The sequence below is a fragment of the Sebastes umbrosus genome, chromosome 7 (assembly GCF_015220745.1).
Source record: "Sebastes umbrosus isolate fSebUmb1 chromosome 7, fSebUmb1.pri, whole genome shotgun sequence".
Lineage (NCBI taxonomy): Eukaryota > Metazoa > Chordata > Actinopteri > Perciformes > Sebastidae > Sebastes > Sebastes umbrosus.
In genome coordinates, this window is record NC_051275.1 from 14,736,740 (window position 1) to 14,749,392 (window position 12,653).

General features: G+C 40.4%; 2 protein-coding genes across 2 annotated transcripts; both read right to left on the bottom strand.

Moving 5' to 3' along the window:
- Nucleotides 1-3,654: 3,654 nt before the first annotated feature.
- On the bottom strand, nucleotides 3,655-7,685 carry LOC119491707 (extracellular calcium-sensing receptor-like). The gene is made up of 6 exons (XM_037775906.1): nucleotides 7,519-7,685; nucleotides 7,149-7,437; nucleotides 6,091-6,894; nucleotides 5,777-6,004; nucleotides 4,792-4,915; nucleotides 3,655-4,624 (listed from the first exon to the last, which is right to left on the bottom strand). The coding sequence occupies exons 1-6, from the start codon at nucleotides 7,668-7,670 to the stop codon at nucleotides 3,729-3,731; spliced, it is 2,493 nt and encodes an 830-aa protein (XP_037631834.1). The 5' UTR covers nucleotides 7,671-7,685; the 3' UTR covers nucleotides 3,655-3,728.
- Nucleotides 7,686-8,369: 684 nt separating this feature from the next.
- LOC119491716 (extracellular calcium-sensing receptor-like) lies at nucleotides 8,370-12,518 on the bottom strand. The gene is made up of 6 exons (XM_037775915.1): nucleotides 12,352-12,518; nucleotides 11,982-12,270; nucleotides 10,924-11,727; nucleotides 10,610-10,837; nucleotides 9,624-9,747; nucleotides 8,370-9,456 (listed from the first exon to the last, which is right to left on the bottom strand). The coding sequence occupies exons 1-6, from the start codon at nucleotides 12,501-12,503 to the stop codon at nucleotides 8,552-8,554; spliced, it is 2,502 nt and encodes an 833-aa protein (XP_037631843.1). The 5' UTR covers nucleotides 12,504-12,518; the 3' UTR covers nucleotides 8,370-8,551.
- Between the last annotated feature and the right edge of the window lie 135 nt (nucleotides 12,519-12,653).

The following is a 12,653-nucleotide window of genomic DNA, read 5'->3' on the forward strand; positions in this document are numbered from 1 at the left end:
AAAGTGGAACAATGATTGATCATGTCTACATAAAACACACAAGCCAATATAATAGTAACACACAGGTTGTGCCTGTTTATTTTAGTACACATGAAGCCATTCATTGTACATTCAACAAAAAAGAGAAAGACATGCCTGACCGTCTGGTTTTCTAATCAGCAACTTCTTAATGCGATAACATAATGTACATGTTTTTGGTTATGTATTGACGGCTGAGATAGGGAGAGGTGACATGCAAATGTTATCTTGATCCCTATTGAGTTGATACATGACTGTTGTCTGGATTTTTAATCCGCAACTTCTTAAAGCAATAACATAAGGTACAATAACTTGGGTTATGTATTGACGGTTGAGATAGGGAGAGGTAATTTTGCTTATGTATTGACGGTTGAAATAGGGAGAGGTGACATGCAAATGTTGCCTTCATCCCTGTCGAGTTGATGCATAACTGTTGTCTGGATTTCTAATCCGCCACATATTATAGCAATAACAAAATGTACAATAACTTGGGTTATGTAACAATATAACAAATACAGCTAGTCGAACTACAATCACATGGTGTAAGTATTCTAACAAATTAACACAACATCTACTTTATGTATTGTTCTGCATTACAATAGCTTGTCTATAAGTCAAATTATATCCAATCCCATGCCTATTGTGCATTCATTCTAAAAAGTATTCTAAAAATGCTAAACATTGATAATGTAATGCAGGTTTTGCTTTTTCTAACAATTTAGCCACAAAAAGAAAAGACACTGGTGATGGACTCTCTGTTTACAGGGATGGGGTTCGACTCCCTGCAGTGTCCTTGTTTATTGTTAAGGCTCATCCTACACTTCCCAAACATATGTGTCACATACAAGTATCTTCTTGTTGACAACTGTCAACAGTATAACTCACAATTTACAAACATATGTCCACAGGCATGGATTCTTATTAAGCATGTGAATGAAGTTATTGCACAAACTAATTTCCAATAACAACCACTCTAATCTACCTTGGTGTCATGGCTAGCTACCACTACATGTTAGACATGTAACTATAGTACAATCATTCCTTACATTCACACATGTAAATATTGTACAGCATTTTCATGTCTGTTTCAATACTTGTTTCCAGATATTACCCAATTTCAACTTCTTATCAGAAATCCTATATCTCTGTCTTGACCAAAATGACAATTTCATGAAGCACTCTGACGTGCTGCTCTGGATCCCGTTGCAACACAATGCTGTACAGTCAGTTTACAGACAGTCCAATAGTTTGCCTTATCACCATAACTCAATAATGGTACTTATACGTCTTCAGGCCGGGACTCATGTAAAACATGTCAAATTTGATGAAGATTGGACATAGTTGATGCATAGTCAATTTACAACAACTTCCTGTTTCCTGTAGAGGGGGCTATGACTTTCACTCATAATGGCACATATATGTCTTCAGGCCTGGACTATTATCCAGCTTGTGAAATTTGGGGCAGATCGGACTATGTAAAGTCAAGTAACAACAGCCTCCTGTGTCATGGCGACTCATCGAAATTCGCCATGCCACCACGGCGATGCCGTTCAATAGAAACTCCCGATTTTCGAAAGGAAGCATCATCGAGGTCTTAAGGCTTTTCTGACCTAATTTGAGGTAGATGTGAATCATTTTTGATGCAGAGAACATCAACGTCTAAAACATGATATTTCCTGTTACCACTAGGTGGCGCTATGACTGCGAGCCAAAATTTGCATGTGGATGTCGTCACACAGGGACTTTTATCTCGCATGAGAAATTTGGAGCAGATTGGTTACTATACGCCAAAGTTACAACAACTTCCTGTTTTTTGGGGAAAGGCGCATTTTCGCCGCCCTACCACAGCAACATAGTTCAATAAGTTTTTGATCTTTGAATAGATTTTCATCACAAAGGTCTTAAGATACTACTGACCAAATTTCAAGTTGATCGGGTTAAATATCTAGGAGGAGTTCGTTAAAGTACAGCGCCTGGATATGGTAACAAAATGACCTAATATTCAAGATGGCCGACTTCCGGTTGGGCGGAGCTAATGAAACTCAATGAGGAATATGTCTGAAATAATGAGGAGGATTATGCCTACAAAATTTGGGGCAGATCAGACAATGTAAAATCAATTTACAAGAATTTCCTGTTTCCTGTAGGGGCGCTATGACTTTCACTCATAATGGCACATATATGTCTTTAGGCCTGGACTATTATCCAGCTTGTGAAATTTGGGGCAGATCAGACTATGTAAAGTCAAGTAACAACAGCCTCCTGTGTCATGGCGACTAATCGAAATTCACGTACGACATCACCGTTTGAGCGATCAAAACTTCCTTCGCAGATTAGCATCACAGTAGTTTGAGGGTTATACCACCCAAATTTCACGCGAATCTGATGAACTCTCTAGGAGAAGTTTGTAAAAGTATGCAAAAAATAAATGAAAAACGCACATATTCTAAGATGGCCGACTTCCGGGTGGGCGGAGCTAATGAAACCCGATGACGAATATGTTAGCAATAATGAGCAGGATGTACCTAACAAATTTCATGAATATAGGATCACCTTTGACCAAACTACGACCTTCCACGCATTAGGGGCGCTATAGAGCCCACTAAACACGCTGAATTAAATCGCAGGTGTCCATCTTTTTGACAACTTTCATGAGTTTTCGAGTATACCAAGGGCATCATAGGCATGTTCAAAGGATAAAAGACATAAGGGGGCGCTAGAGAGCCAAAATGCCACGCCCCAGCAACATTTTACCACTAAATCAAAGTAATTACTAGTTTAGATGTGCGTGTAAAGTGTCATGAGTTTTTGTGCATCCTAAAGTCCTCAAACATGTGTTCATAAATTTTAAAATCACGCAGGAAGTCCAAGATAGCTGACTTCCTGTTGGCCGAAAAAATAATACGGGTTTGAGGATGTGAACAATGACATACTAGAATTTAGTGAAGATCAAAAAAACTTTCCCTGAAAAACTGCCTACATTAGGGGGCGCTACCTCGCCCGCTGGTGACACCCAAGCCCAATCACTCCAGAATATTGAATTTCGCGCCACTTCTGACGCATATTCCACTTTTAGTGACTTTTTGGGGATGGGTAAGGTCCCAAAAAGGCAATCTCCGGGCAGAAAAATAATAATAATACCAAGATAAACAATAGGTTTCCTTGCACTTCGTGCTCGGGCCCTAATTACAAATCCATCTGCTAGTTCAGCACCAGGGACAGCGTAATGGATTTACCAATACACAGTACAGTTAGGCTACTGATATTCAGAGCCATGGTTGGGGCCATCGATTCTTACAATCTTTAGTCAGATAAAAGATCAATGAGTCAGGTGTACTAAAGATGTTTTTTAAAGTTGTTGTTTTTTTTCATATGAAATGCAAATAATTATTATTATTACTATTTCAACGCAAGTATTTTCAACTACGGATTGTAGCACCAGATAGGTAGGATTCCCTACATCATGGAAATACCTGAAATCAAAATGTGAGTTTAGCTGCCAGTCAACAATGTTGAATTGACTTAGAAAAAAAAAAAAACATTACAGCTGCTTTGTTGCTTTTGTTTATATTTTGATAAAGAAAAAAGAAAGCTAAATAATACGTATGTTATCACATTAAGTATTCTGGGGTCACTTCAAAATTGAAACCAAGCCAAAAGTCATGAAATAAAAAAGTAAAAGACTGTCATTTAATTTATGTTTAATGGGATCATGTTTTCCCCATCAGATGTTTTTTTGTGTTCAGTTCAGGTTTGAGAACAATAATAAAGCACTTTGGTGCAAATATACAGAGAAGTAGTCCATAACTGGAGGCTAAAATAGCAAATATCTCCACAGCCACAGTGAACTTCCCAGGAGAGCTGACATATGCTGGGATAAATGTGATCCAGACTGCACAGAATATCAGCATGCTGAAGGTGATGAATTTAGCTTCATTGAAATTATCAGGCAGCTTTCGAGCCAGAAAAGCGAAGACGAAGCAGAGCACAGCCAGGAGTCCTATATACCCCAGCACAGCCCAGAACCCAATAGGTGAACCTAAATCACACTCTAGAATAATCCTTTCAGTGGCATGAGCTGTATTTTTGTAGGGGAATGGCGGGGCAAGAGTTAACCACAGCACACAAACTAACACCTGCAGTAAAGTAAAGCTGAGAACGCTTGTTCTCTGAAGCGGAGCAGAGCACTGAGGGACTGTGTTTGAGGGCCTTTTAGCCTTAAAGGCGTTCACCACTGCCATGGTTTTAGCCAAGATACAAGACATGCACAGGGCAAAGGTGATGCCGAATGCTGTGTGTCGCAGCATGCAGGACCACTCAGAGGGCCGGCCTATGAAGGTCAGAGAGCATAGGAAACACAGAGTCAAGGAGAAGAGCAGCAGGAAGCTCAGCTCAGAGTTACTGGCTTTGACGAGAGGTGTGTGACGAAAGTGAAAGAAGACACATGACACCACCAGTGTTAAACTTGCTCCGAACAACGAGAAAGCAGCGAGGAGGGCGCCCATGGTTTCTCCATAAGATAGGAACTCGATCACCTTTGGAACACACTGGCTGTGATCTTCATTTGACCAGTACTCCAGTGGACACTCTGAACACTCGGCAGAATCTGAATGGAAAACATGCAACGCTGAAATGTGTTCATGCTGTCAGCTGCGAGTTATTAGAGCAGAGCTCATATTAAAATAAGTACCTGCTGTATTTCGTGACTTTTAAAGATACTCGAAAGCATTGATTTCATACAAATATTACATAATAAATTACAGATCTACTCACTGCTGGAGTTACTGATCTCCCCATCAGCACAGGCGATGCAGGAGAAACAGCAGATGGGTTTGCCTTTAATCACAGCCTGCCGGAAACCTGGCAGACAACTCTCACTGCAGACAGACTGTGGCCTCTGTAACAACACCACAACTCCTCAGTTACTCATAGTTTGTTGCCCCTGTTATCCAATTACTTAAAGCAAATAATGAGCAAATATGATAAAAACAGTCAATTGGAGACAAGGGGTCTATAGATCAGCTGTCAATCGCTGCTTGCAAAACTCACAAACTCCGATCACACTGCCAAAAAAGGCAGCGCTGATCAAACATGAAACAAAATGATGTTACTGTAATGTCTATTTCTTGCCTCAAATGTTTTCAGAAATATATTTTAGTCTACTGTTTAGCTGAAAAATGTTTGAAAACATTTGAGGCGAGAAATAAGCACAACAGTAACACAATCTTGATTCATTTTTGATCAGCGCTTCCTAGTTTTACCATTTGTTCGGAGTTCACAGCTTTTGCTGCCCAGAGACTGCTCAACTCTAATTGGTTGTGTTTGTTCAGGCAGGGTAGGACATTTCAAATGCCATTAGAAGCACTAGGACAATACAGAGGAAGATGATGTTTTTTTAATAGATTATCTGTCTCTTGTACTATTGTCAGGATATAGTGACTGTTTTGTAAAAATACATTTTCATCATATTTGCTCAAAGTTACTGAGAGCAGCTTTAATTTATTTGGTTAATTTTATCAGCATTACGGTCTTATTCATGGTTTAAAAAGTATTGCTTGAGCTTTATACCTTGATCTTGCATATCAATCATTTTTATATATGTGTATTTTTGTTTTGTTTTGTTTTTAACTTTTATAAGACTTCCTAAACTATACAGAATTGAACTATTTTTAATAATGGTAATCACACTTAATACTTTAATTAAAATCAAACTCCACATTATGTAGCCTATTTCATACCTAACATGTTTGTTTGATACCTTTGGGGATCCGGCAGCCCATGTTGTGTTTATTCCGTTCATGATAAACTGTCTTCCTTTCGGAAATGAGGCATCGTAGCTCCCTACAGCCACAAACACAATATCTCCTGCTTGGTTTCTCTGCCAGTTCACCAGTTCATAAGTTGCTGTAGGGTCTCCGTTTTCATCAAAACCCACAGTTTCTCCTGACTGAAGGGTGAAATTCACATTTTGGAGGTGTTTCACAACCTACCAACAGAGAATAATGGTGAATAACTTAAAGTACAGGGTTATTATTTTAAATGTTTACTTAAGTCTTGAAGGCGACCTCTAACCTCTTTTGGCTCTAAAAAATCTTTCCAGATACAGGACTGATTCACCGCTTCACCACTTTGTCCACATTTCAACATGTTATGCAAGGCATGAGCCACAGCATACACAGCCTTATACACATTGTTGGATATCCTTAGTTCTGACACATCTGTGAAAGGATTGTTGATGTCCTCTAGTCTTTCAGAACCAGAGCACTGGGTCTGACCATGCAGACTGGGTTGGAAACTGCAACCAAATGTGGCTTCCCAGAACTCTCTCACCAGATTATTATGAGGGTCTTGACTTGGGTTAACCTGCAAAAGAAATTCTCTCAGGCCTGGGATCTTTGTTTTTCGGATGGTGAAGCCCAGAGATCCTGTCAGGATTCCCGAGTACCTCTTGGTGGCCAGATGACTTGCCGTAATCCAGGACTCACTGCCCACCCACTGCAGCCCAGTTAAGTTCTGCTTCAGAGCTTCCTCAAGCAGCATTTTTGTCTCCTGGGAGAGGAAGGCAACTAAAACCTTTGCACTGCCGCTTTGGATCACTCTGACCACCCTGGCAATATGCCCACTGGAGTCAGTCCTTGAGATGACCTCTGAGTACTCGATGCAGACCCCCTCCTGTCTTGCAGCTGTGATAAATGTGTCCATGCCACTGTTACCATAGTCATTGTCACTTCTAACTGCCCCAACCCATGTCCAGCCAAAGTGCTTTACCAGTTTTGCCAAGGCTCTGCTCTGATAGTAGTCACTAGGGATGGTTCTGAAGAAGGAGGGGTACTCCTTTCTGTTACTCAAACAAGCACAAGTGGCATAGTAACTGATCTAATAGGAAAGAAAAGGTGGGATACAAAAAAAACACATTTATAACATTATAATATAAGAAATAACTGACAACAGGTAGACTTTTGACTCAATTTGCTGCATCTGTGCAAACCCTGGCAACCTTAATCCTGAACTTATAGCCCTGAAATGAACCATAATACCACCAGAATTCAGTGTTTGTTGATGGTCCCTTTATGCTACATTGTAAAAAGGAACATGGTAAAAATATTATTAAAAATATGACACATATTTACCATTGGTATTTGGAAAAGCCCTGCAATTTGTTGCATCCCAATGGATGAGGAGGAATCGGAGGGTCCGATGATGGCATGAACAGATGACTGGCCAGAGCAGCTTTGACCCAAAGTCCTTTCCTGCCCATTTATTAGACCCATCACAACACTCGTTGAAAACAGTGTTGAAGCACAGTTGCCAAACACCTTATAACCAATTGAGATATTAGGCAGCAGAGAGCTGCTATTGTTGATCTCCTGGATGGCAAAAATCATTGTTTGGGCAAAGTGAAATTGTATCATATTCATCCTGAAGAGAGAGAGAACAGTTTTAACTAAGAACTTTTCGACTTAAATCAAAACCAATAACAAAGAAGACAACAAATAGTACCCGGAGCATATGAGAGGTTCTGGAGCATTTGTGAAAGAAAGCGAAGTCTTCAACATTTCTTTTTGGATGTAGAAAACTCCTCCAATAGTGATATCTCCTTCCTTAGATAACAGAGGAAACTCTGGGCTTCCCAGCATCTCACAGAGCACCATGTCTTCCTCTGCTCCAAAGGCCCCCACAAAAAGCACAAACAGTAACATGACATAGGCACAGTCACACATCTGGTACAAACAGGCACACACACTAACCTGTACGCTGTGATGAGCTCTTCTATCGCTGACCAACAGGTGCGTCTCCTGTGATGGGCAGAGCTTTATACTTCTGCAGATGGTCCTCTTGTCGAATCACTGTTTAATGATGTGACATCACTTTGTTGTTCTTCATTTCAGATGGTATATTTTTTTTCTAAGACCATTATGTTATTATTCTTGTAAGTTAAATTGTAGGGGGGTGTGATGAGGGGGAAACATACTTTAGCTGGAAACTGAGAATATCAGCAAGTTTGTTTCAAAGATGGATTTTTTTATTTGCCAAATCTATAACAATGAAAAAGGTAAAACAGAACAGACACAGATAAAAAGTCTGAATTACAAATCCATCTGCAAGTTCAGCACCATGGACCGCGTCATGGATTTACCAATACACAGTACAGTTAGGCTACTGATATTTCAGACCCATGGTCGGGGCCACCGATTCTAACAATCTTTAGTCAGATAAAAGTTCAATGAGTCAGGTGTATTAAAGATATTTTTTAAAGTTGTTGTTTTTTTTCATGTGAAATGCAAATTCATCATCCATCATCTGCAACAGCTTATCCCATTAGGGGTCGCGGAGTGTCAACAATGTTGAATTGACTTCGAAAAAGAAAAAACATTACAGCTGCTTTGTTGCTTTTTTTATATTTTGATACAGAAAAAAAGAAAGCTAAATAATACATATGTTGTCATGAAAAGTATTCTGGGGTCACTTCCAAATTGAAACCAAGCCACAAGTCATGAAATAAAAAAGTAAAAGACTGTCATTTAATTTATGTTTAATGGGATCCTGTTTTCCCCATCAGATGTTTTTTTGTGTTCAATTCAGGTTTGAGAACAATAATAAAGCACTTTGGTGCAAATATACAGAGAAGTAGTCCATAACTGGAGGCTAAAATAGCAAATATCTCCACAGCCACAGTGAACTTCCCAGGAGAGCTGACATATGCTGGGATAAATGTGATCCAGACTGCACAGAATATCAGCATGCTGAAGGTGATGAATTTGGCTTCATTGAAATTATCAGGCAGCTTTCGAGCCAGAAAAGCGAAGACGAAGCAGAGCACAGCCAGGAGTCCTATATACCCCAGCACAGCCCAGAACCCAATAGGTGAACCTAAATCACACTCTAGAATAATCCTTTCAGTGGCATGAGCTGTATTTTTGTAGGGGAATGGCGGGGCAAGAGTTAACCACAGCACACAAACTAACACCTGCAGTAAAGTAAAGCTGAGAACGCTTGTTCTCTGAAGCGGAGCAGAGCACTGAGGGACTGTGTTTGAGGGCCTTTTAGCCTTAAAGGCGTTCACCACTGCCATGGTTTTAGCCAAGATACAAGACATGCACAGGGCAAAGGTGATGCCGAATGCTGTGTGTCGCAGCATGCAGGACCACTCAGAGGGCCGGCCTATGAAGGTCAGAGAGCACAGGAAACACAGAGTCAAGGAGAAGAGCAGCAGGAAGCTCAGCTCAGAGTTACTGGCTTTGACGAGAGGTGTGTGACGAAAGTGAAAGAAGACACATGACACCACCAGTGTTAAACTTGCTCCGACCAACGAGAAAGCAGCGAGGAGGGCGCCCATGGTTTCTCCATAAGATAGGAACTCGATCACCTTTGGAACACACTGGCTGTGATCTTCATTTGACCAGTACTCCAGTGGACACTCTGAACACTCGGCAGAATCTGAATGGAAAACATGCAACGCTGAAATGTGTTCATGCTGTCAGCTGCGAGTTATTAGACCAGAGCTCATATTAAAATAAGCACCTGCTGTATTTCGTGACTTTTAAAGATACTCGAAAGCATTGATTTCATACAAATATTACATAATAAATTACAGATCTACTCACTGCTGGAGTTACTGATCTCCCCATCAGCACAGGCAATGCAGGAGAAACAGCAGATGGGTTTGCCTTTAATCACAGCCTGCCGGAAACCTGGCAGACAACTCTCACTGCAGACAGACTGTGGCCTCTGTAACAACACCACAACTCCTCAGTTACTCATAGTTTGTTGCCCCTGTTATCCAATTACTTAAAGCAAATAATGAGCAAATATGATAAAAACAGTCAATTGGAGACAAGGGGTCTATAGATCAGCTGTCAATCACTGCTTGCAAAACTCACAAACTCCGATCACACTGCCAAAAAAGGCAGCGCTGATCAAACATGAAACAAAATGATGTTACTGTAATGTCTATTTCTTGCCTCAAATGTTTTCAGAAATATATTTTAGTCTACTGTTTAGCTGAAAAATGTTTGAAAACATTTGAGGCGAGAAATAAGCACAACAGTAACACAATCTTGATTCATTTTTGATCAGCGCTTCCTAGTTTTACCATTTGTTCGGAGTTCACAGCTTTTGCTGCCCAGAGACTGCTCAACTCTAATTGGTTGTGTTTGTTCAGGCAGGGTAGGACATTTCAAATGCCATTAGAAGCACTAGGACAATACAGAGGAAGATGATGTTTTTTTAATAGATTATCTGTCTCTTGTACTATTGTCAGGATATAGTGACTGTTTTGTAAAAATACATTTTCATCATATTTGCTCAAAGTTACTGAGAGCAGCTTTAATTTATTTGGTTTAATTTTGTCAGCATTACGGTCTTATTCATGGTTTAAAAAGTATTGCTTGAGCTTTATACCTTGATCTTGCATATCAATCATTTTTATATATGTGTATTTTTGTTTTGTTTTGTTTTTAACTTTTATAAGACTTCCTAAACTATGCAGAATTGAATTATTTTTAATAATGGTAATCACACTTAATACTTTAATTAAAATCAAACTCCACATTATGTAGCCTATTTCATACCTAACATGTTTGTTTGATACCTTTGGGGATCCGGCAGCCCATGTTGTGTTTATTCCGTTCATGATAAACTGTCTTCCTTTCGGAAATGAGGCATCGTAGCTCCCTACAGCCACAAACACAACATCTCCTGCTTGGTTTCTCTGCCAGTTCACCAGTTCATAAGTTGCTGTAGGGTCTCCGTTTTCATCAAAACCCACAGTTTCTCCTGACTGAAGGGTGAAATTCACATTTTGGAGGTGTTTCACAACCTACCAACAGAGAATAATGGTGAATAACTTAAAGTACAGGGTTATTATTTTAAATGTTTACTTAAGTCTTGAAGGCGACCTCTAACCTCTTTTGGCTCTAAAAAATCTTTCCAGATACAGGACTGATTCACCGCTTCACCACTTTGTCCACATTTCAACATGTTATGCAAGGCATGAGCCACAGCATACACAGCCTTATACACATTGTTGGATATCCTTAGTTCTGACACATCTGTGAAAGGATTGTTGATGTCCTCTAGTCTTTCAGAACCAGAGCACTGGGTCTGACCATGCAGACTGGGTTGGAAACTGCAACCAAATGTGGCTTCCCAGAACTCTCTCACCAGATTATTATGAGGGTCTTGACTTGGGTTAACCTGCAAAAGAAATTCTCTCAGGCCTGGGATCTTTGTTTTTCGGATGGTGAAGCCCAGAGATCCTGTCAGGATTCCCGAGTACCTCTTGGTGGCCAGATGACTTGCCGTAATCCAGGACTCACTGCCCACCCACTGCAGCCCAGTTAAGTTCTGCTTCAGAGCTTCCTCAAGCAGCATTTTTGTCTCCTGGGAGAGGAAGGCAACTAAAACCTTTGCACTGCCGCTTTGGATCACTCTGACCACCCTGGCAATATGCCCACTGGAGTCAGTCCTTGAGATGACCTCTGAGTACTCGATGCAGACCCCCTCCTGTCTTGCAGCTGTGATAAATGTGTCCATGCCACTGTTACCATAGTCATTGTCACTTCTAACTGCCCCAACCCATGTCCAGCCAAAGTGCTTTACCAGTTTTGCCAAGGCTCTGCTCTGATAGTAGTCACTAGGGATGGTTCTGAAGAAGGAGGGGTACTCCTTTCTGTTACTCAAACAAGCACAAGTGGCATAGTAACTGATCTAATAGGAAAGAAAAGGTGGGATACAAAAAAAACACATTTATAACATTATAATATAAGAAATAACTGACAACAGGTAGACTTTTGACTCAATTTGCTGCATCTGTGCAAACCCTGGCAACCTTAATCCTGAACTTATAGCCATGAAATGAACCATAATACCACCAGAATTCAGTGTTTGTTGATGGTCCCTTTATGCTACATTGTAAAAAGGAACATGGTAAAAATATTATTAAAAATATGACACATATTTACCATTGGTATTTGGAAAAGCCCTGCAATTTGTTGCATCCCAATGGATGAGGAGGAATCGGAGGGTCCGATGATGGCATGAACAGATGACTGGCCAGAGCAGCTTTGACCCAAAGTCCTTTCCTGCCCATTTATTAGACCCATCACAACACTCGTTGAAAACAGTGTTGAAGCACAGTTGCCAAACACCTTATAACCAATTGAGATATTAGGCAGCAGAGAGCTGCTATTGTTGATCTCCTGGATGGCAAAAATCATTGTTTGGGCAAAGTGAAATTGTATCATATTCATCCTGAAGAGAGAGAGAACAGTTTTAACTAAGAACTTTTCGACTTAAATCAAAACCAATAACAAAGAAGACAACAAATAGTACCCGGAGCATATGAGAGGTTCTGGAGCATTTGTGAAAGAAAGCGAAGTCTTCAACATTTCTTTTTGGATGTAGAAAACTCCTCCAATAGTGATATCTCCTTCCTTAGATAACAGAGGAAACTCTGGGCTTCCCAGCATCTCACAGAGCACCATGTCTTCCTCTGCTCCAAAGGCCCCCACAAAAAGCACAAACAGTAACATGACATAGGCACAGTCACACATCTGGTACAAACAGGCACACACACTAACCTGTACGCTGTGATGAGCTCTTCTATCGCTGACCAACAGGTGCGTCTCCTGTGA